Here is a 25,485-nt window from a genome sequence, read left to right on the forward strand (position 1 = left end):
ATTAATCCGTATGTCTAAAAAAATGGTTACAATTCATACTTAAAAATGAAAATAACAAATAAGGCATATCTTTATACACTCGACGCGTATACATTATCCAGTCATAAGAATAAAACGTATAATAAAATACAACGTTCAATTACAGTACCGTAAAATCTTCATTCTATCGTCTTCGTCCGGATGCTCAAACGACGCGTTACATTTTACACACAATTTTATTGCAAACATATTAATAATAAATATATACAAAATACACATTTATAAATAAATAAATCTAATTAATACATATATGTATATATAAATATAAAATGAATATATCTGTGGTTAAAACGATAAACATTATAATATATACAAAAATTCATATTATGACACTTTCCAATAGATTAAAGAATCTCATCTCTCAACACTTTTTATATGTATAAAATAGAATAAATTAATTAATATGCATTTTAGAAGAATCTCGTTCATGGTGGACGTTATAACCTATCTATATATTCAATATAATATAATAAATCCTGTTACAACATTGAGGTCGGCCCACATTAGAATTTTAAAGGCGTTTTCATTTAAAAGGGGATTCCTATTATAAATATAATGCTTTTTCATAAATCTCATAAAACCTATGGGCTCATTATTTGCACTAATTCCACCTAAAAATTTGAAAAACTAAATTTGCACACACATATTTATTAAAATTTTATAATATTTAATAACATACGGAGGATTGGAATAAAATTTGTTATTTAAAAGAAAATAGTAACACAACATCTATCAATGTATCGATCTAAAACGAACGTATCTAAAAATTTATTCATTTCAATAGCTAATTTAATATATTTATATATTTTTCTGTTCTCTAGTGAACACCAAGTTATTAAGTCTCTATAACCCCTAATGGGATTTCTCACTATAGGTATCTGAATCGTAACCAAAATGTAATACTTTAAAGAGAGTGTAGATTTGTTTCTGTATCGTCAAAGATCACTGCTAGTCAAATTTGGCCTTTTCTCCAACGTAAAAGCACCTTATACAATACGTCTTTCAATATCACAGAAAAAAAGTGTCACTCTATTATTTTAAAAATATTAAAACATCCATTAAAACAAATATTTTTATGTCAAGTGTTCCCTTAATATCGATAACAACAGTAAGACGGCGTAACAATGCATAGTTATCGGGTACAAATAATTTTATGTTCGTCAGAAGAGTTTACACAACGGACGATAACAAAAACGATAAGACATCCAACACGAGAAACTATATAGTAGTATGGTCCAAGATGTATTGCCGCGTCGAACGCTCGACACTTTCGCACTTCGAAAACTAAACTCGTAAACAATTTCTTTATTGTCTTTTATTTCCGAAACGAAATCGCTCACCAGGCACGTGAATACATATTTGTGAAGAAACACTTCGTTATACATAAATCATACAATCACTTTTTTCCTTTTTTGCTGTTAAGTGCAACTAACCTCGACACGTTTTATGGATAATGCGGAGGCAGAGGGCTATCTAAAGTCGGACGACATTCAATAACACTTTGCGTGCGCTTGCAGTCAAAATTTTGCCACAAACGATGCCAATAGTGTCGATGAAGGGTTTCAAGGTGCGCTAGGTGTGTTTTAGCCAATGGGCGGGTACCCATTGGGGCTCCCTTTCTAAACTATTTATTTCAGCTAAGAGTTGCGTGTAAGCTCGCTGGGTGTCGTTGTTGATTATGATCATATCGAAAAGATGGCCCCAGCGGAGCTCCATGTCTCGTGCCGTCGCTATTATATCCTTCAGTTCCTCCTCCTGAAATACATAAAATATGATTATAATCAAATTGAGATTGATTCGATAAGCTCAATTAAATGTTTTACACTCACTTTATACGCTTCTCCGTTTCTCAATTTCTTTTGTCTTAATTTTTCTAAGCTCGGCGGAGCGACTAATACTGTATAAGGCTTCAGATCTGAATTTCTGAGTAATTTTAGTGATTGTGGATGAAGATTTAATACGCATATTTTCCCCGAATTTACAACAGTTCTTATTGCTTCTAACGATGTACCTAAAAAATAATAAATAAATTCAGTTTATTTACATAATTATATTGATTACGTGAAGACTAACTTAAAATATAATCTTAAAAACATTTGCTTTAATTAAATAAAACTAATTGGTCGTTAACAAAAAATAAATAGAACTGAGATTCTCACGCCAAAATAAAAATAAATGAATAAGTGATACATAAAAAAAATACACAAAACCTTACATATGCAGGGAAGTAGGATGGGGTTTTATACAAGGGGGATATGGTATATATATAGCACTCACAAATTGAAAGTTACTATGAATCTAAGATTCGAATAACTTAAAACTTAAACTTACGATATACTTAGTTATTTCCCCACGTTTTTTTTATATTAAGTTTTTACCTACATAATTCAGTGGACCAGTTTATTCGAATACATGTGAGATATTATCATATATTTTGGTTTTTAAAATAAAGATATATATATTTTTATTAGTCATGTTTTTCAAGGACGTCATTTGGGGGGGGGGGCAAGTGGATGCATTCCCCCACCCCCACCCCTTGAATTTGGCCAGAAAAATTCATGCTATTTAATGGAATTTCTAATAAAATCGAAATATTAAAAAAAAATACCACTGACTGGCCAACTTTTGCCCTCCCTCCCTGAAAAAAAGCTAAAATTATGTCCCTGGTACTAAAGCAGAAATTCTCGGGTTATTACTCAATAAGAACTAAGAAAAAAAAGTCACGAACCTATCCTAAAAATGTTTTTAAAAATATATCATTTCGGTGAAATTATATCTGAATACATTCTCACTGGTAGATATATATTTTTACTAGTGAAAATATAATTTATCTAGATTTAATTAATTATGTGATTTCAACTTTTTATCATTATTTATTTACATGCGATGTATAAATGTTATAGTGAATGTGTATTTTTTAGCAGTGAAGTCCAAATACATTTTCACTAATAGATATATATTTCTACTAGCGAAAATATAATTTAACTGATTAATTATATGCTGTTCTAAAATGTCTATGAAACTCAATTTGACAGTTGCAAAACGTCCATTTGCTGTTCAAACCATTCAAACCCAAACCAAGCATTCCCCCCACCCCATGAATTTTACCAGAAAAATTTGCCATTTAAGAGAATAATAGAATATTATGAATTTAAATGAAATCTAAATATAAAAAAAACAACCACTGACTGGCTCTTCTCTTCTCTTCCTTCCCCCCCCCCCTGTCTAGAAAAAATCAGCAATAACATTTCTGATGTTTTCCACTTACTATAGCTATTATATTTCGAAAAAAGTCAGAGATTTTGGAAAGATTTTTCAAAAAAAATCCAAAGGCGGCTTAAATTTTCAACACCATGAGAATTAATAAATTACTGTCAATTATGTCTATAAAATAATTTATGGCCAAAATTAGAAGCATAAATTATGGAATTTAATTTGGTAATTTTTTTCTCAGAATATAAGACTTATTATATTATTCCAAGGACACACACAACCTCAAACGGCAAGCTGGTTTTAAGGGTAGACCTTCTCCTGTACAAAACAGGCCTCCTCATTCTTTAGCTGATTATAATGAAACAACGACGCATTAAAGATAAGGATATGCTTCACATCCTGATGCTTATGATAAACGTCGTCGATGAATCCGCATCCGTTATTGGATTCTAGCTAGCTAAACTTGGTACGATTTGGTTTATACATAGACACAGTGGAAACTGATTGACTATCGTTAGGCCATGTGATTTTTAGCATGAATTATAAATAATATACTAATTTTAATTAAGAGTCATTTACCATAATACGCTTTTTCATATTCCCCGTGTTCTACAAATTTCCTATTTAATATATCGGCTTCGAATTGTGTCCTAGATATGAAATGATAATCTTGACCAGCCACTTCGTTTTCCTTTCTCGGTCTTGACGTATCTGTAAGAATAAATAAAACACAATTAAGATATATAAATCTACACACATTAAACATTATTAATATTTACGCGGTATGGCTGCAGCAAATCTCTGACTATCCTGCATTAGTCTCTGTCTAAGTTCATGTCTACCGATATTTGGTGGTCCTATTAAAACGATGGGTCGTTTGTGGGAAGCTCTGGGATAATATAAACCTACTTCTTCATAAGTTAAAATTTCTTCACTATCATATTCTGTAAGTAAAATTATATAAAATATTATGAAAATATTTAACCATTGAAGAAAAATTTGATTAACTTACCATCAGCGCCTGATGTTGCATACAAAGGATAACCAGCCTCACTGGTAGCCTTCTTACTTTTCTTTTTTCTTGGCGGTTTTCTTGCGCATAATAAAGTGCCACCCTTTCGCGGCTTATCTCTAGCTTGTGCTTCTCCGGCTAATGTAAGTTTCATTGATTCACGTCTATAAAGAAACAATTTAAGCATTATATACATATCTATACGTTTGTTTGCCTTTCTTACTAAAAACTCGTGAATGATATGTATGATATTTTTAAAGAATGATATTTATAGAATGAAGAATATATTTAAAGAATGATATTCACAGTATGATATTTTTAAAGAATGGTTTCTTGCAAATTTGTTGGATAACACAAAATAAATAAGAAATATTACTTACAGCAACTGCTACATAAATTAATTTATATAAATAGTATCTTTATTATAATGTCACTCTTTTATATTTAAATTGCTATATGACGCATCAGCTGTAGTTTTGTTTATGTACGTATGTTCTTTCGATGTATCGATTCAAGAGATAATGTCATTGCAGTACGTTAATTTTATTCAATCAACAAAATAATTAGCAAAAAAGAAGCTACTAGTTATCCAATTTAATTCTTAAGCTCGCCACAATACAAAATAACCTTCAAGGTTGGTAGCAATATTATACTGTTGAAGTATTTGGATTTACCAAAAAAATGTGTTTTTTCTTAGAATATAACTTTTCACTTATAGTTTGTATTGCCTTGACAATGACAAGAAAATATTTAAAAGCTGTTCGTAAAAGCCTTTCGTAGTAAATTTTATGTGGCGATGATATAACTGGGTACGAAAACTTGTTCTTATATAAATATAATAAAAAAAAATACACACTGGTGTTGGAATGCTTGACTGGGAATTAACCCAGCTAGCGTTTGATCTTCTTCGCCCTCTCGGAAAGCCTGCCACCAGTTAGGATCTTCTCTACTGATGACGTGAAGCACGTCGCCTTTTTGAAAACTTATTCCTGTAATAGAATTAATTAATATATTAATAAATATTCAATACGCTTATTATAATAGTTAACATACCTAATTCTCTGCATGGTATATAGATATCTTCTTCGGGATCGTAATCGAAGTGCGCTTTGACATGAAGAACGTTTGTATCTCTATGTCTAGCTCGAGGTGCTCCAGCCGGTACTACCAAGAACGTAAGCGTTCCTGACATGCTCGCTAAGAGTTCGCATACTTCGTTGACAGACTTTCCTCTCATCTCGATACCGTTTACTTCAAGCACCTGTAGAATAATTAAATAATTTATAATTTTAATTAGCACCCAAATTTGTGTAGAACGCTTGAAGTTAGTTGCGGGTGAAATAATAAATATTTTAATAACGGTTTTAAACTTGGCTTAAATAATTAATAATAAATTTAAATTTCGAGTCGTTGATTTTTTCAACAACTGCCACAAAGAAGAGAAAGTAAATTCTAATTATGATTTTAATTTTGACAACCTAACCCTTTAAATCAGTGATTCCCAAAGTGGTCTATTCGACCCCCAGGGGTCTATGACTCTATGATAACCTGCAAGGGGTCTACGTCAGCGAAAAAAAAATTTGGGGGTCCACTGAAGTGGATCTCAACAAACAACACTGATAGTACCCATCTACTTACATTATAATCTTATAAAACAAAGACATATACATTATTTATAAAAGTACCTATGAAGTAAGAAATTTATTATATATTTTTATAAAATTGTGTAAGTTGTAGGATGTAGGCATTCGCTTTGTGGTCGCAATACATTTTGAACTTGTAAAAACCTGCACATAATGATATACCACCGTGATTCTCAAAGTGGTTTATATCGACCCTTAGGGGTCGACGACGACCTGCAAGGGATCCATGTCAGTGAAAAATGAAATTGGGGATCCCACACCCACATTTACATCTGATGTAAATGTGGGTGACTATATTTTTGGCTTTCAATGAATGGAATAATCCACATACACAGATAGTAGAAATCTTTCAAAGTGAGTAGCACGATACCAGCTGTCAAAAACACATTTGAAGTTGATGAATTTGCAAAAAATCAATATCAAGCAAGCAGGGAGTCTACCCAAAACCGAAAAACATGGCAAGGGGTCTACGAGACAAAAAAGTATAGGGACCTCTGCTTTAAATCAATCAAGTAGATTTAAATTAAGAATTGGTATTGAGATACAGATAACTTTGCTTCGTTGTCTACAAAAACTTTTAGTGTTGATTCTTACACCTCATTAATCTACAAAAACCTACAAATGACAAGAAAATATTTTCTATTCAGAATACGATGCCAGTTGCAGCGCATTCATTTTACGCATTTTGATTACTACAGCGGGTTGGTTATGAAATCATTGAAAATGTATATGTTTAATTCCCGAATCATATTAATTAATGGGTGCCCGACAGGACATACATATGAATGCTTCTCATATGGTCAATTTTATTTCGTAATATTTTGTACAGAGCATAAAAACACCTGTGTGCTGAATTTTATCATACCTCATCTCCTTCATGCAATAACCCTGATTTTTCAGCAGCGCCTCCTCTTACGACTCTTCCTATAATCACAGCGTCGCCTTCATTTCTAACAGTAGCACCTACAAAACATAATCAATTACATATCATATTCTTCAATACAATACTGAAATAATATAGGATATGTCACCTAATGGCTCATTGGTTTTTTCTATTTTGATTATGTTTATATGTTCACCGGCGTCTGCGTCTTGTAACTCAACCGATGGCATTGTGAGAGGTCCTGATTCTACGGGCACCATGTGGTTGTTTGTAGATGCGTGATTCTATATAAGCAATAATATATTTCAATACATTCTTATAAGTTGTATTAGCTTATTTTATGAAAATTACTTTAGGTGTGGTTTGCAGTTGGTTATTTGAAGATCTGTAGAATGACGTCGGATCTATTAATGCAGATGCTTGATCGTGCGCATGAAGCAGAGCTTCCATCCAATCGCCGGCTAATAGAGTGCACAGTTCTCCGGCTATTGGAGAACCGCATCCGGCGAGAGCTTCCATGACCTAAAAAATATAAAATTATGTTTTTAATAATAATTCAAAATCAGTAAAACAAATTAGACTTAATTAATTTAAAGCCGAGATTTGATTATATAGACAAATTAAGCAATATTGAACTAACATTTTGTAGTAATTAAGCTATTATTGTATTAGCTCAATCGTGGACTTACATTGTTTATGCTCTAAGGTGCAGTAATGCACCAGACATATTAAACTGCAGCATAAATGACCTTTCATGTATGTTTCAATGTCAAAATTTAATATATAGCATCTGTGCTTCTCGGACGGCTAAGTTAAACTGATCCCAAAATCTTCATAAAAAGCGTTCATTATGGAAAATTACTGACAGTTTAAACAAACCCCACCAAAACTGGATTCTAATCTTAACATATTTCACAAACAAACTGCTGAACGTCAAACGAAAACATAACAGCACTCGATCATTGTAAATACAAAGCCGTAAAGGAAGACGTCTACCAATTCTGACCGTAACAGAAGACATTTTCAAGTCCAACATGTATTATCAATCATCCTAACGGCTCCCAAAAGAGTGAACAGATTGAGAAATACTCAGTTTTGCATTTCAATCACCTCAGCTGCCCGACCTAACTAGATTTTCACTAACAATCGGTCAACGTAATCGTTTTAACGACCGGATAGAATCACAGCAGTTATGGAAAGTTTTTAACATCGAGGATCATTTAGCGCTAATTTGCGGTGTTGCAGCGTTTGGGAACTTACATCTTTGGCGTGATGATGAGCCCTGCGTGACTGCGGCTGCGGCAGACGCCGAGGTGGCCGGAGGAGAGCCCCGTGAAGGGCCAGCGCCGACGCCAAAGGCGGCTGCAGGAGAAGTCTTGCGGCGGCGGCCACGCGTGCCCCCATGGCCGTCGCCCCTGAGCCAGCACTGTTGGACAGTGCCGTCTGCACGCGTTGTAGAGCCGCTTGGAGTTCTTCATATTCTGGAATAGGACAAACAAGCAATTAAAGTTTCGTACGACTGCGGTACAACATTGCATCTTTATTTAGAATAAATATGTAAGATATTATTTGTAAAGCAATGGGAGAAACATCTACAGTCTCGTGGGAAAAAGATCTGGTCTAGAAACAGTCTAACACATATAAATTAACCTCGCAGTTAAGGGAAGAATTTTATGATGTATTAGGTGAATAATACTTCTCTGTGGACTACCAGTAAGAAACTTATGTAGGCAATTATTTTCATTATGAAAAACCACATATGCATATCATCGTAAATCAGTACTTCCCAATATTTGACAGTCAGTACTACTCTTTTCAAAATGGCCTGAGAGCCAACGGCTTAATATCACAAAAACATAGTTTTTTTTTGTAAATATTGCAAGTAAAACAATATTAAACATAGGTATCTAAATATAATCCTAACAATACTACATATACATACATATATACCAATGGGTAAATTTGGCCTTTATATTGTAAATTAAATATTGTATAAAGGCCATCATAACAAAGCGAAAAATTTTTATATAAATATCTGCATAAAATTACAAGATATTTTCACGCATTAAATTTCGCTGAAAAATAATTTGAAACATGAATTTGAGATGTTTTTTTTTTTAATTAAAGGTTATATTTTTTCAGAAAATTCAGCACTGAATTTAACCTCGCAGGTAAAAAGTTTTAAATATTTTACCTGATATTTTTATTTTATACACAAAAAATATTTTTTTTTTCTATTAATTGTTTTAAAGCACTTTGTACAAAATTCAAAATCCCCTTAACACTTTGATTGCCGAAACCTGATAAATCAACTTTGGCGAAACATTCCAGATCTGACACAGGTACATCATTTCAGTTTTTCCAGGGGGGGGGCAAAAATTGACCAATCAGTGATCGTTTTTTTTAATATTTCTATTTAATTTAGATTCATGGTATTTTATTAAATGACATGCACATTTATAGCTAAATTCAAGAGGGTCCCTTTTTAGAATCCACATCAAAAGCAATAAAATTATCAATGGAAACGTTCTATTTAGATCTTTTACAAAATATTACGACTCGAATAAAGCATATCAAACCGAATTTTGATCAATAGGAGAGCGCAAAAAACAATTATCCCTTATCAGAAGTCAAAAATCCACGTCAAAAACAATATTATTTATTAACAGTACGATTAACAGTATTTCGTTAAATGACATGTATTTTCTAGCCAAATTCAAGGGGGGACAAATGCTCTCATCTGCCCCCTCCCCTCCCAAATGACGTTCCTGATCTGATATATCATCATCATAAAAGAGAGAATCATATACTTTTGTAATGGTTGTAGATATTTGTTTCAATAGCAAATATTTTTTTATTATATATAATACTTTAATATTAATCCCAAAAGGTTCAGCAAGTAAAGGGTTAATTTAATTTAAGCTTAAGTAGCCTGTATGCTAATCTTTTGGTGTGAATGAGTCAGCTGACTAATTTAAAATTGTATTTAATAAAAATGTTTAAATAAGTATAATATATATTAAAAATAAAAATAAGAACCAATAAGCACGTTTACACAGCTCCCCGAAAACCTTTCGTAATCCGTAGGTTGAGAATCCATGTCATATATCCACAACCATTCATAACAAAAAATATTTTTTATTTTAACAATAAGTAAAAAAACTAGCACATTGAAATTATATTTTTAATTATTCCATAGTTTATTTTTAATATATGAATTAATACATTGTAAAATAATTTTGTACATTTTTGAGGCAAAAATTAAAATATTTTTTTTAGTAAAATTAATTTCTTATTATAAGAAGAAAGCATTAAAGTTGGGCGATAATAGCTGGAAGTAAGCTGAGGAATGACATTATTGTTATAGAGTATTAAGCATTATTATAGAGCATTCTTTACCATGCGGTACATCAGAACACTGATAATATCGATTTTCACCACATATTTTTTTATCGTATCTATAAAGTTTATCAATAAACTTGAAATTAGTTACTGAGTGTTTAATTATGAGACCTCAAACCCTTTTCGAAACCTTTCGCGATAAACTTGAACCTGGACCTAGAAGCTGAACAACCACAGGATTTACTAACAACACGCAGAAGAACAACATACAATTTGTGGCATCGGTATTAATCATTAAGACCCGCTAATTAATAATAATATGAATGAGTTTATGGAATCTCACTCATAACATAACATAAAAACTAAGGAATTCTCTTAAGAAGATTTACCCGAGATAAATAAAATAAACTCATAGTGAACTCATCGATATTCAAGCAGAATTAAAGATCGAAGAATCATATTTATTTTTATTTTTTGAATAAATCTTCCGTTGTAACCTGACAGGGGTAAGCCCAACGCGTTACAACGGGGTAAATCTGTAACAACTAAATAAGACAATCCGATATAATGAAAACCTACAAGTAAGTATTAACCACCAGACTGAAAGTCTGTGAATCGGTGATATCTATATTAATAATTATAAAGTATGTGTAATATTAATTATAACCAATAGACGTCACTGCAGCTGGGGCCAGTTTTTTTTATAATAGCGCATTTTTTATAAATAAAAAGTTGAGTGCCGCTGCTGGGGCTCGAACCCACAACCTCAGAGTTACTAGTCTGAGACGTTACGGACTACGCTTATTTTAATTCAAAACATTTTTTAATAGTGCTTTATATGCTTTTAAAATCACAAAAAATACAATTATACCTATGAAGTTATAGTATTTTTCGATAATTATATAAAATAATAAAATATACATTCAAAGCGTTTTAAAAGGATCAGAATATGATCGAAGCTTTCAAGAATCTTGACAATTTTTTAAATAACGTGGAGAAACGTGATCCCAATGGGAAGTTTACATCTCAAGTACGAATGGTAATGATAAAAAAGATCAATAAGATTATAGTTTAATTATCTTTTGATACATATGTATCTACCTATATATACAAAAACCAGACACAGACAATCTTTTCTATGTTTCTTTAGATTGCCCTTCATTTGTACATTTAACATTCATACACAAAGTCGCTTATATATCAATACAGTAATAAAAAATATAATTTTGTATAAAAATGCTAAGCAATTAATAGCGTTTATCATATGGAAAAGTTATTTTAAAATATCATAATTACAAAGTTAGAGATTTTTAGTATTGATTAATAACAACTTGCGTTACTTTAAAAATTCATAATTACAATATATAATCCAAATCTTTGCTTTAAATTAATTTTATGATTAATGAAAGTATATATTGTACAATGGATCATATTCAATCAAAATTAACCATTGAAAAACTAAAAGTAATTTGTCAAAGCATATGTGTAAAAGTAACAAATTTCACGGGCAATTAAAAAAATCGACTCGAATCAGCATGTAATTTTATGTTTATTCATAAAATATACTAAATATAGAATAAATAAATAAATATGTGAATTTAAAAATTAATTGATAACAATTGGTTACTCTTGATAAATTAGATTAAAACAATCAAAACCAGTACAAAGAAGTTTGAGAGAATTGTATGCATATAAAATTTCAGAAAACAGATTTACCAAACTGATTTAGGCAATTTAATTTCATAAGTGTAACTATGCAACTTTAAAATTAAATAATCAGATACAATACAGTGTATTGCATTATTGCAATTTAATATATAGAACATACAAGTAATTATAAGTGATGTTTTAACTTTAATAATAACAAAGAAATTTACGAAAAACACTACAGATAAAATTGATGTTTAAAGATAAAATAATTTTAAATTACTCAAACACATATAACATATAATCAAACACATCGTTTACAACTTAATGTTTGATTTATTTTAATGAAGTTTATTTTTGAAGCACAGATAAAATTATCAATCTTTTGCTTATATTCCCAGAAATAAAATTTATTAGACTCACCGACAACTTTGTACAAGTCTTCCGCGGAACAAGAAGCTTCGTCGTCTGAATAGGCATCGTTGACGAACCCTCGATAAGATCGATTTCTAGCAGGACTTGACTGTCCGCTGTCTGTCGATCTCGAATCCTCGAGAGCCTGAAGTTTTCTGGAGCCGCGTAAAGAATTGCGGAGGAACTCGTTCTGAGCTGCAATCCGTTCCTCTTCTTCTTTTCGCTTTCGTATCTGCTCCTAAAAACAAAAACAATAACACAAATTAGATCGAATAGTGCGGATACAGAATAGATCTTCAAGACGAAAGATGGACCGGAGTGTTCCAGCTGAACACAATTCCAGAATCAAAGTCGCTGAAGGCCGAATCGAATACGCTCAGAATGTACTCCTCCATTTTTGGTAATGTCCATATTTTTGGCGTCTACCAGATTGGCAGTAGTTTGCTCGACAGCTCGGTACACACTGCGCCGTGTGGAAACACAAAAGGCAGAAATAACGAAATGCGGAGAGAGAAATTAAAACGGCGTGGGAAATTAGCGCATTATTGTATTATAATATTATATCATTTTTTATGTAACTATTTTTTATATATATATTATATGGAACGACGCATTGTCTGTCGTTGGTAATTGCAAGATGAATACAAACTCACTTCGTGGTATTTGATTTTATCGGCTAGGTTGCACTTCTTGGCGTTGGATTTGGGCGACGATGAGACCATCGTTGAAACACTATATCACATCGTTGTAGTCTTATTATAAAAATGTTCACATAATCACTGATAGTTTATACACTTTCACAGCTTTAAAAACATCAACAATAATTGTAAAAACAAAGAAATTGTAGCAATTGTCGGTTATCGAATATATTTATACGAATACATTGAGTACTATAGAAATTTTATATTCTTGTTACTGTAAAAGTCAGAAGAAGGACGTAGGATATTTTGCTCCCTATACTTTTACAACGATCTGTAATTAAAATATTTATTTAATTATAATATCACAACTCATTTGTTCTATAATATAATTATTTACTCAACTATTTGTTAACGATTTGAGAGAAAAAAACAAATGCATTGATTATCTCTATAAATTTAATGTTTAATATTGCTAGTATTAGTATAAGTAATCTGTATTAATTCGGTTTGTCTTAAAAAAATATTTTCCACATAAAGCAAAAATAATTAAATATTGGAATGCCTTCTTCAAAGCTCGAAATTAAGAGCTGAAGTTCGAATTTATGAGCTGCAACGTGAAACAGCCGTAGGCAGGCTTAGATTTGAAATTGATATTGAAAAATAGTCACATCTGGTTTATTCAATATAAAACTAGATGTGTATACTTTTGTTAAAATATATTGTTTGCTTAAATAAGCATCGCGTTTTCTCCATGTAAAACATTAGGTTTAGAAAAAAATGTTACTACGCGGCCATGTTAATAAATAAAATGTCAGTTTAACAATAATATATGTATATATTATTCATAAAAAACATGGAACGTGAGCAAATAAGAATTTTTATAAAAATAAACGTCTCAAAAGTCCTTTTGTATTATTCTTTTAGTAAGTTAAGTAATGAGTAAAATATTTAAGCGTTCTTATCTAGCAATAATAAATTTACTGGTAGATAGGAACAAATCTTCTGTCCCTATCACTGCAAGGTACATATGAATGTATATATATATATATATTATATATATATTTTAAAATATGAAGGGTGGATAAGCAATACATTTTAATTTCATGTTGTGAAAAAGTTTGCGCTACGCGACTGAATCTTTCCTAATTTAAAAAACAAAATGTCTCAATTGTATCATTTTTTTCTGTAAAGTAAATGAGCAAATGTTCTTATGTACCTCATTTGGTTTATGCGATACTAGTGATCGATTTTAAAAACCAAGAGTAAAGACAAGTCATCTGTTTCTATCGATGCTAAATAAAATGAGTCTCACGACAAAATGTTAATCGACATAATGTTAACAACAAAATGTTAATGCGACATAGCGCTCCTCGACAAAATATATATAAATGAATATGTACTCTATAATATTATAACATAGTACATTTACAAATAAGATGTAGTGTTTTTTAAGAATTTTATCTTTAATAAGTGTTGTATTTCACAAAAAAATTTATTGAAAATAATTAAAGGTTAAAATTCTAAATATTTTGTTTGCTTTGCAGAAGAAATAAAAAAATCTATCTCTGCAGATATTTTCATGTTTTTGCATTGATTGGTATGAGCATTGGAGTAATATTGTTTTCAAGATCCACTCTTAGATGAGAGGATCAGGATCCGGAAAGCGGACTATAGGTTTTTGTGTAGCGATTCATCACGCCTCATTGTACCGTTGCGTTTCGCGTGCGTCTGTGCTTAAATGCCGGCCGCATTCGACCGAATGAAATGACCTGCCATTGTGTACGTTGTGAATATGCAAATCCGCTTCGAAATCACCGTCCAACAAATGGAACAAAGTGTCGGATGTTTATTGACACCGGTGGAATTCGAGCGCTCCGCGGAAACGGTCCGAGATGACCGTAAATCACCAATGTTGTGGGACTTTTCCATTTTGGATCACCGCATCCGATTAATTATCTCTTTTCGGTTCGGATATATGAAATACCACTATGGTTAGATAATTTGGAACCTTGAAACATATACAATCATCAAGAACGATTGATGATTTTATTTTTTAAAAATCTGGCACACAGAGGTATTTAAACAATCGTATAATACAAAATAACATATAACTTTCCAAAAAAGAAATAAATAAAGTGCATAGTGTTTTTCCAAAGATCAACAGCACATATGTAACTAAAAATCGAAACACTCGATGGTGTATTTTTTTTTTATTAAATTAGATCTATGGAATTTTCATGGCTGATAACTAAAAATCGGGTAGACTTTAACCCTTTCACCGCGGATGGATTTTATAGAAGTCATCAAGAAAATCGCCAGTACTCATTGGGCACCTAAAGGTGCCATTAACATTTGAACCTAATAATATGGTTATTTAGTATCATTTAAGGCTGTAAATGACTTGAATTAAATGAACCATAATATTTAAAAAAAATATGGCATGAATAGGTGCCCCCCGCGCAAAAATAACGCGCAAAAAAATCAGCCGCGGTGAAAGGGTTAAAAACAATTTTCGTACTATAATTTGTTTTTAACCTATGTACACTATTTACACTGAAAAATATTTGGGTTCTCCATTATTGACTTGTGACTTATAACGAATAAAATTGAACACTATCCTTCAAAGGGATGGTTGTTTAGGTTACTTATAAGCTATATAAATAAATAAAAAAAAAAACAATATTTAATAGTAAATCATCAGTTTTTAGGTAAGCTTATAGAAAAATGTTCCATAAAGGCTGAAAAAATGGCACACATATAACATATGTATTTTCAAAAGGCATTCGATCGAAGGTATTTATGTACTCACAAGTACCATGAAAAAAAACTCTACAATAGAAAATAAAACAGAAAAGAAACGCTTATACACAATAGGATATCGAGCGGTTGAGAAAAAGTCATTTTCTCTGACGAAGCTTCTTTTTGCTTCTTTATGTAATATTACCCGGACTTAGTTTAACTCCGACACATTTTCAAATGGGAAGCAAATTTTCAGTAGAAAGGCAAGTTGCAATGCATGTTTAAAATGGCCGTATCATTTCCTGAGTCTGTCAAATGTAATTTTTTTATATGAAAAGATAAGCTGCAGATAAAATTCATCGCACTACAGATAAAATGTGGCAATATGGTGTTATAATAATAAAAGCAGGTGACATTTTTGATGATAAAAAAATGTATGGCCATCCGTTGTCACTGATGAAGTAATTGTAAAAAATATGTAAAAATCGATTCGATTGATAAATTTTGACAACGAATATTTACAGTAAGATCTTTAAGTCGTAGCTCGCTTTTAGGTTTAGGATGTTTTAAATACATTTTTTATGATGCTACATTTTTTTTATTAAGCACCGTACTTAAAGAAATGGAGTAGTTTTTTACTATGATAATGATGATGACTCAACACAAGCTAAAATAATTGAATTTAGATATTATTATGCACTCGCAATACTCTCCAGACCTTGCTCATTCTGATTAACATTTTTTTATAGCATTAAAAAATTGTTTAGATATTAAAAAAAATTGAAACAAGGACAGGTAAATATCGATTATTCATTTTTTTGCATCAAACTAAAAAAAATAAAATAAAAGAGAGTTACAACCACCATTCAAATTAATAAAAAAAATATCAAAACTTATGCATCAACCCAATAAATCAATCATAAAATGTGAAATATTACCATAAAATAATAAATACATACGTCGATATGTTTTTGAGAACTTTATCACAAGAAAATATGCATCGCAGATTCTAAGCAATGTCAAGAAAGAAAGTATACTTTCTTTCGCGAAGTACTGTTAATATATTCTTATAATTTTACTATGCTTCTGTTGAAAAAAAACGGTGGGACAATTATTATCATTATCACACAATCGACACATAAAAATATTATAGTGCATTATCTTTGGCATCCATTATACAAAAGTCTACCTTACACCAGGTTCGTTTTAGCATACCGTCTGAAAGAGATTGCTTGCGAACGTCGAACACGTACGTCGCTTAAAATAAAAAAGGCGATATACACAGGTAGCATTATAGGTACTGTATACATATCCGTCCGAGGCTTCAAACAGGTAGTTATCTTTTCAGAATGTGGCACGCGTCCAGAATATCTGGCGTGAATGAAAGGAGACACTTCCTCCCACGCGCCGGCGCTTGTGTCGGATTACAAAACACGACAGGGGTTGTAAACCGTATTTTACGCGATTTGTTAGAAAATCATCGGGCACGCGAAGGTGTGAATAATTTATTGCTTCGGCGAACGATTTGCATTCGACAATGGAACTAATTGCGGCGAACACACCGGAACGCAACTGGCGATGACATTGGTGAGAGATAAGGCGTAAACTATTACATAAACTAGTTTCATTGTTGGTAAGATTGAGGACAGTACTAAAGTGGACATTTTATTGCAATTATATATATGACTTTGAAGCTAGCGATTTCTTAATAAAATTAAGACGCTTTTATGATAGCATTTAATAACGTGTCACATTAAGACAATAACTGAAACTCTTGCTAGTGATGTCTATTTTTTTGTGTTAATGTTTTGTTATTTGACAATGTTCAATCTCTATAATAATGTTCAATAATAATTATCTTAGCTTAAGTATCAATTCATGTATGATACAATAATAAGGTTAGATTTCACAAGACTGGTGATCTAATTTTATTCAATTTTAATGAACATAGAATTTTTATTTTAGATTACTATGTATATTTAGCACTAGTTAAAAGTCAAATGGAATCTGAACACCATATTGTGCATTTATACATTTTACCAAAATCAACTAGATAAAATTGCAAAAAAATTAAAACATATTCTTTTAATGAATTCATGCAACTTTATTAAAATAAATAATACATTGCATTTTCAGTTATTATTATTTACTGAATAATTTAAAACTCATTTTTTTAGAAGATGAATTATTTTTACGTTCACTTTACGTTACGAAAAGTGTCATTTTTTCACCCTAATGAAATAATTATAAATGTATATATTATAATCTCTTGGCAAAAATTTGAATATTTGCAAGATATTTTTTCAAGCTTGGGCTACATTATTTTTAACCATCGAAAACGCATGAACAGAATGACCGCTATGTTTCAGTATCACGCGAAAATGCGTGAACGGACCGTAATGTGTTTAACACATTAAATCGCCCTAAATTGCTTGGCATGTCTAAAATGAAAGTATCCACTTTTGAATAACTAAATAAATTCCACATTTCAAGATCATATTTGCTGTTTTAGCAATAATTACATATAAAAAATATTTACTTTTCTTAGATTATTATCAAAATATTAATTTATTTTAAAACATTTATTTTTATTTTAACTAGTGTGTGAAATGTATACATATCAATACAACAAGTAATCTGAAATAAAAAAAAACTGTGTATTGATATTAAAAATATATATTTTATAAAAACTATAAAACTAATATTCTTACGTAGCATAATTTTTGAACGTATTTTATGTAGTTTCTATATTATTTTTTATTAAATGTATTACTACTTTTATATTTATTTATTTTTCATTAAATCTTCCGTTGTAACCTGACAGGAGTAAGCCCAATGCGTTACAACGGGGTAAATCTGTACCAACTGAGTAAACAATCAGATAAAATGAATACCTACAAATAAGTATTAACCACCAGACTGAAAGTCTGGGAATCGGTGACATCTATATTAATAATTATAAATTATTATGTGTAACATAAATTATAACCAATAGATGTCACTGCTGCTGTGGCCATTTTTTTATAATAGCGCATTTTTTATAAATAAAAATTCGAGTGCCACTGCTGGGGCTCGAACCTGCAACCTCAAAGTTACTAGTCTGAGACGTTACGGACTACGCTATTCTGTCATTATAGCTTTATTTTAATTTTATAAACGACTATGATATTACTATTTAATTATTTTTTTAATAATGCTACATATGCTTTTAGAATAACAAAAAAATACAATTATACCTTTGAAGGTAGAGTATTTTTAGATAATTATATTATAAAATAATAAAATATACATTCAGAGCGTTTTAAACGGATCTGAGTATTTATAATATTATACTGTGCAGCGAGAAATTTTATGATGTAAAATAAATAATGTGATCTTGTGAATCGGATTACAAATATCGTTAGATTATTTATAAAATATTCATAAAATAATAAAACATCAACATATGGGTGTTTTTTAAATGAATTTCTTTTTACAAATTATATCAGACTGCGCAGCGAAAAATTTGATGATTTTTTAAATTAAAATATTATGTTTAGAATTTTTTTAATTTTTGAATATAAAAAATTCTGAATTAAAATGATGTATATAAATATAATAAAATAATTTATTAAATTATATGTACATAATATAATAACTAGAGATGCGAATATTTAATATCAGTAAATAAATAAAATATTTATAAAAATAGATAAAATTATAGATAGACTTTTTATCGATTAGAGTATTTTACTTAGATATGTGTTTCTTATATGCAAATTATACCAAACTGTGCAGCGAGAAATTTTATGAATTTTGTGAAATAATATGTTAAATAATTTTGCGACAAATTATTTCATTGATTTTTTTGTATTAAAATACAAAAAATCAACCAAACGATATATATGTATAGATATAATGATATAATTTAATTAAATTTATTGTATTTTCTTTTATTGATTAAAATTAAATAAATACAATATGAAAAAAGCATTAATATAACAAATATTACCCTCTTAACTTATTTCAAAGTATTGAACCCAGATATGGGTGTTTCTTATTTGTATTAGTTATTTACAAATTATACCAAACTCTTTAGCAATATTTTATGATATTTAAAAATTTACAAAAAAAATTACACTCCGATTAAATTCAGAATGTTCAAATTACATCAAACTACAGCGAGAATTTTTGTGATTTTTTGAAATAAAAAATTTATTGTTATAAATTTCACGATTTTTAATAGCAAAAAATTATGAAATGATGTTAAATGTAAATTAAATTATTTAATTATATATTTTTCATATTTTACTAATCCAAAACAGAATTATTTGTGACGTTATATATATTATTTTGTACTACTTTTAAGTTGAATTTAACCTAATAATTTCAAAGCTACGTATTACCACAAAATATTACTATACCATATAATTTTACTTGGCTGCCAATTTTCCTAATAGATCATTGTCTTAACAAACAATTTAGAAACATGCATAATTGATTACTTTCCAGTACCATTAACATCCACAGATAATACTAGCATTTTCGTTTTCAACGCTATTGAACACCACCATGAATTCGAAATAAACAGAACCAGGGATGTTAACACCTCTTTCACACCCAAATTTGTATTCAAATGAACATTATGCAATGCGAAAACACTGCCATGAAAGTATCGCGTTTTCCCACGTCGCTGTTATGTCTTAGAAATTTCAAACAACAAAAAACTAACACTACATTTGTAATTGCAAAATAGCGCAACGACACTATATGACTCGATAAGAGTTTGAACGCAACTAAAATAATGTTGTAGTCCCCCATATAGTTTTGTTGCTAAGTTCTCCCCACATGCATCGATCCACTACATGCGATATGTTTCCCCTAAATGAAGAACACCAGGTAGGTGCATGAAACATTACGCGAATATTCATTACTCATTCATTGGTTATCATAGTCATCACATAACATTTGACTAACGTTAGTTATAAATTTGATGGTCTATAAATGACATCAATTATATTTTTATTTTATTGGAAATAACTATTTTTTATATTAAAAAACAGTACAATTCACAAACAATGCTAATCACGATTACCTTGTCGTTCAAGATAAGAATGGCACATTATTAGTTGAGTATTTATTGAACAATAATAAATATGTATTATGAAACACTGTCACGCATCGCCCGACAAAAACCTAGTTCTAGAGAGCGTTTAATTAAAAAAAAAAATATTTGCAATATTTATTCTTACATTTATATAGTATACCGTATATTTTCAATTATGTTACAACCAAGTAAACACAATCAACAACTAATAAATGAAATCAAAGTCTAAACCAGTGACTTATATGTTATTAATTATAAATCATTATTACAGCATACAATCAATTTATACGAGAGATTAAGAACATTCAGAAAAAACTAATCTATGATCGATCGCAATTATATGTATATAATAATTACTAATACCGATCTTCCAGATAGGATTCGTATATGATTCGAGCCCTGGTCTTTCAGATATTAGTCACCGACTAATCTATCGTTCTCATATATGTATATAATAAGTGACACCCATTAGAAAAGCATTGAATTTAGCGTATTTTAAGAAGCATTTAACACACTTAACAATTTTATGCTTTCACAATTGAAATTTATTCCTTCACACTTATTTCACCAATTATCGTTACTTAAATTTTACTACTGTGACTCAAATAAACTTCAAGACCCAACACAAGCAGAACAATCGAGTTTTAAGTGTGCATTATATGATATTGTGGAAAACAATGCAGGAATGCAGAATGCAGAAAACGGTTCTGTCGCTCAGGACCAGCACCTGACCGAGGAGCAACGGTTTTCGACTTTTTTCATCACCAGATCTTGGCTTGACAAATTCACTTTTTGTCCGCGAACCATTTCCGGGCTTAACTGCTCTTTGATCATAAAGTTTATTTTAAATATTTACCTAGCTCTCTTAATAGGTTATATTGTCGTCTCGCGGAGATTGATTGGGCACACATTAGCTTAGTGGGGCGGAAAATCCAATTTTTTGCACATCACTTTTGCCAGAATCCGATCGGAATGCGGTGGCGTGATGGCTGTAGAGAAATTGCGCAACGAATCGAGCGAACGAGATGAATAATCTATGAGATCGGCACACACAACATGACGACGACTGTGACTCATTTGCGAAGATTATGTGTCGATCGATATGAAATTGGAGTGATCGGATTTGCTACGGTTCAATCAGACAATTCTAAGAAACTTCATCGGTTCTACTTTGTAAGATTTCAGATTTTATTCTGAGAAAATATCAAATTTGATTTTTCCTAATCAAAAATAACATATACTGTTGAAAAATCAGTCCAAAGTTTTGCCCTGGAACGTGTAATTTATTTATCATTCAATTTAAAAAGTATTAATTTGAACCTAATATTTATAAGGTACTCAAAATTTTTATGTATTTTATAAAAAAATCAGACAGTATCATATTGGATTCATAAACAATACAAAACTCAAGATTTAAGCTATTAGTTTCGAATAATAACATTTCGAGAGTACGGCAGCGATTATAAATTAAAATATATATTAAATAATGAAATATTTTTCTAAAATTGTAAGGTAAATTTAAATATTGTATGGAGGTTCTCATTCTAGAAACTCACACATTAAATGTCCGTGATCAAAAATGATTATTCATTATTAATTGAGAAAAATAAGAGAATATAGTGTACTGTCGCTGCCACATCTACAAGACATCCCTGAGGATCTTCCATGGAACATCATCCCTCCGCCAGCTTTTCCACCACTGCTCGGAGGAAACGATACTCGCAATATATGTAATATAATATAATAAATTAAGTCACACCCCTTATGGTTAGAAAACTTTAAAATTGAATATCTAAAAAGGGAAATTTTGAAATACAGCGCATTTAAATGTAGCTCGAGATATTTTCATGAATCAATATATTTTTCTCGTGATGTGAAAATTATCAACGAATATTATAATCTTGATATATGCTAAATGATCGAAACCCACTATTTTTGCTTAAATTACACTGCAACAAAATTTTGCTACAGAGATAAGAAAGCTTAATTTACATTAAAATTAGTACGCTGATTTAAATTTTTAAAAATATGTAAATTTTATTTAATAAAAATATATATCACTATTGCGTTTAATACACAAAAATCTTTAATTGTTTTTTATGGTTAATTGTGATATATAATAACACATTTTACATTATAAAATAATTAATATATGAGTTATGACATTTAAATTGAAATGAGTTTTTTGTAAAGTTATATAAAATTTTAATATTAAAATCGTTTGCAAAAAATGTTCAGAAGTTTTTAATGGTCAGTTTCTGTACTTCTTTAAATGATACAGTAATTGTTTTACGGTTATTAGCTTTAAATAAAATAAATAAAAAAACAATATGTACCATAAAAACTGAAGACGAATTTTAAATCAACGCATATTTTGGTAAAACTCAACTTTTGTAAAACTACTGTTTAAAATACCCAAAATTGATTTTAAGTGATTTTTCATGATTGATTTATTCTAATATATTTTAATACAATATAAATATTTAATTATTTAATACATAAGTTTCGATGTTTAAATTAAAAATATTATTTTTTCAATTAAAAATGTGATTTTTTTCGTTATTAGAAACTTAATTAGACTTAACTAATTTTTAATTAGAATTTTAATAATATATTTCATTACTTTTGCAGATTATAATCTACATATGCTAATTATAGTTGCCCTTTCATGATTGATTGCTATATATTATAATATTATACATATTACTATATAATAATACATAAGTTTTAATATGTGAATTATAATGATTCATTTTTAAAGCAGAAAAAGTTTATTTTTTTCATTCAACATTTTTTCAATATTTAAAATAAAATATAGTATCTATATGTTAATTAGATATTTTATGTATTAGATCGTTACAAAAAATCAATAATTTTACTTACATATTTTTAAATAAAATATTGCTATGATTATTTTATTGATGAAGTAATTCCTTATGTGTGCAAATTATAATTTGAAATAAGCAGAAAATTACTAAAGAAATATTTTAAAGAAATGCAGAATTTTACATATTTCTGTAAAACTATTGCTCAAAGTATTTAAAAAATATTTTTAATTTCTTTATATGCTTGATTGTGTTTTTTTATGTTACATTCTACATATTGAAGTAATTTATACCTTTAGTTTGTATATTTAGATTATATCCAGTTATCAATTTTAAGAGTCAAACAAATTTATGTTTTGAGTATTATATCGTTACAAAACAATCAGATTACATTATCAGTATTTTTTTATAATGAGATATTTACTAAATTTAGAGATTATTATCTAAAATAATCTACAAATTGTAACAAAAACTAAAGACAGATTTAAATCAACATATTACGATAAAACTAATTAAATTATTGCACATAATACTCAAAAAACTTAATTGCTTTTTTATGATTGCTTGTATTATATTATGATTAATTATTAATTAAGTTTTGATATTTGAATTATAATTATTATTTTTTATAATCTAAAATAATATACGCATGGTAAAAAATACATATTTTTAATCAACTAACAATTTTAGAAATTTTAACTTTAATAAAACTATTGCTCAAAATGTTTTAAAATAATTTTTGATGACATTTTTATGCTTTATTTTACATATGAGGGAAATTTATATCTAAGTTTTTATGTTTAGATGATAATTATTTAAAGCTTTAAGAAGTATAAAAGTAGAGATATTAGTATTAGTCATTACAAACATATGTTGTGATCTTTTTAATATTTAAAAAAATGATATAGTGCGTTTACGATTGTAATTAGCTTTATAATTAAATACAAAAATCTGCAAAAATCTACACATTCTGAAAATAAACTAAAGACTATATTAGATCAACGCACAATATAAGATATATAAATAAAATGCAACTTCTTAAAAAAATATTGCTTTCTTATAGTTGATTGTAGTATACATATTGAATCAATTTATCCATGAGTTTTAATAAATAAAATTTATTTATAATTTTTTTTGTAGAAAAAGTGATTTTTTAAAATTATTATAGATTAGATTTGATTTGAGAAAATATTTAGATTAAAATCTGAAATAATCTATGTTTAAAATCAACGCATAATTTTACATATAAATCAAATTATTATTTTTTGTGATAATATTTTTGTATCGAATGTAATCTAAATAAAATATTTATTTTGGCTGCTCGAATTTGACTAAATACTATACATAGTTCATATTAAAAATGTATATGAAAGTGATATGAAATATCTTCATGACAATGAGATATAATAATTTATTGCATTACTATTCAATCACAAAATAAGTGGCGTTTCTAAAGCTTCTTGCTATGCGCCTGTCACTCATACTTAACTATAACAGGATATGAAAGCCAAACTTATTTAATACATATTTTTAAACGAGCTTGTACCACAACTAATAATGATAAATTATATTATATTAACCATCGTTAAGACACAAATAAATAAATAAATAAATTGTTCTGGGCATCAATTCAATTCAATCACAACATCGACCGGGAGACATGCTCATCAAATTACTCTTTAACTTTTTCTAAAGCTATCTAAATAAATGTATATTTTTCAGTTGTCACCCATTGTTGACTAACTATTATTTACAAAACATTTGTCCATTTTGTATTTTAGTAAAGCATTAACTCACATTAGTCGACCATAAGTTATTTGTATCGTGTAATAAGCTCTAACTACGTGTGAAAAATCTTAATATACTACGTTACCCATAAAATTTTATAATTATAAATTCAGACACTTATGTTATAAAATCTAAATTATTATAATTTTTAAACCAATACTTGTCTGATTGACATTATCAGATATTTAACATAACTATTCTACTTTATTATGT

General features: G+C 29.3%; 1 protein-coding gene across 12 annotated transcripts in view; it reads right to left on the reverse strand.

Annotated features, from left to right (window-relative positions):
- Positions 1 to 844: 844 nt before the first annotated feature.
- Positions 845 to 25,485, reverse strand: part of sdt (MAGUK p55 family member stardust) — a 155,582-nt gene continuing 130,941 nt past the window's right edge. For all 12 annotated transcript variants that reach the window (XM_088199131.1, XM_088199128.1, XM_088199135.1 and 9 more), the window contains 12 exons: positions 12,203 to 12,431; positions 8,051 to 8,271; positions 7,142 to 7,312; positions 6,939 to 7,074; positions 6,773 to 6,870; positions 5,318 to 5,525; positions 5,121 to 5,253; positions 4,265 to 4,428; positions 4,032 to 4,196; positions 3,832 to 3,963; positions 1,869 to 2,050; positions 845 to 1,794 (listed from right to left, as the gene is read on the reverse strand). In XM_088199131.1, the coding sequence (XP_088055257.1) occupies positions 1,612 to 1,794; positions 1,869 to 2,050; positions 3,832 to 3,963; positions 4,032 to 4,196; positions 4,265 to 4,428; positions 5,121 to 5,253; positions 5,318 to 5,525; positions 6,773 to 6,870; positions 6,939 to 7,074; positions 7,142 to 7,312; positions 8,051 to 8,271; positions 12,203 to 12,431 (2,022 nt within the window). In that variant the 3' untranslated portion in view covers positions 845 to 1,611. The remainder of the gene's footprint in view (positions 1,795 to 1,868; positions 2,051 to 3,831; positions 3,964 to 4,031; positions 4,197 to 4,264; positions 4,429 to 5,120; positions 5,254 to 5,317; positions 5,526 to 6,772; positions 6,871 to 6,938; positions 7,075 to 7,141; positions 7,313 to 8,050; positions 8,272 to 12,202; positions 12,432 to 25,485) is intronic.

This window comes from Plectrocnemia conspersa, unplaced genomic scaffold, assembly GCF_051122295.1.
Source record: "Plectrocnemia conspersa isolate PC_06_02 unplaced genomic scaffold, ASM5112229v1 ptg000012l, whole genome shotgun sequence".
Taxonomy (NCBI): Eukaryota; Metazoa; Arthropoda; class Insecta; order Trichoptera; family Polycentropodidae; genus Plectrocnemia; species Plectrocnemia conspersa.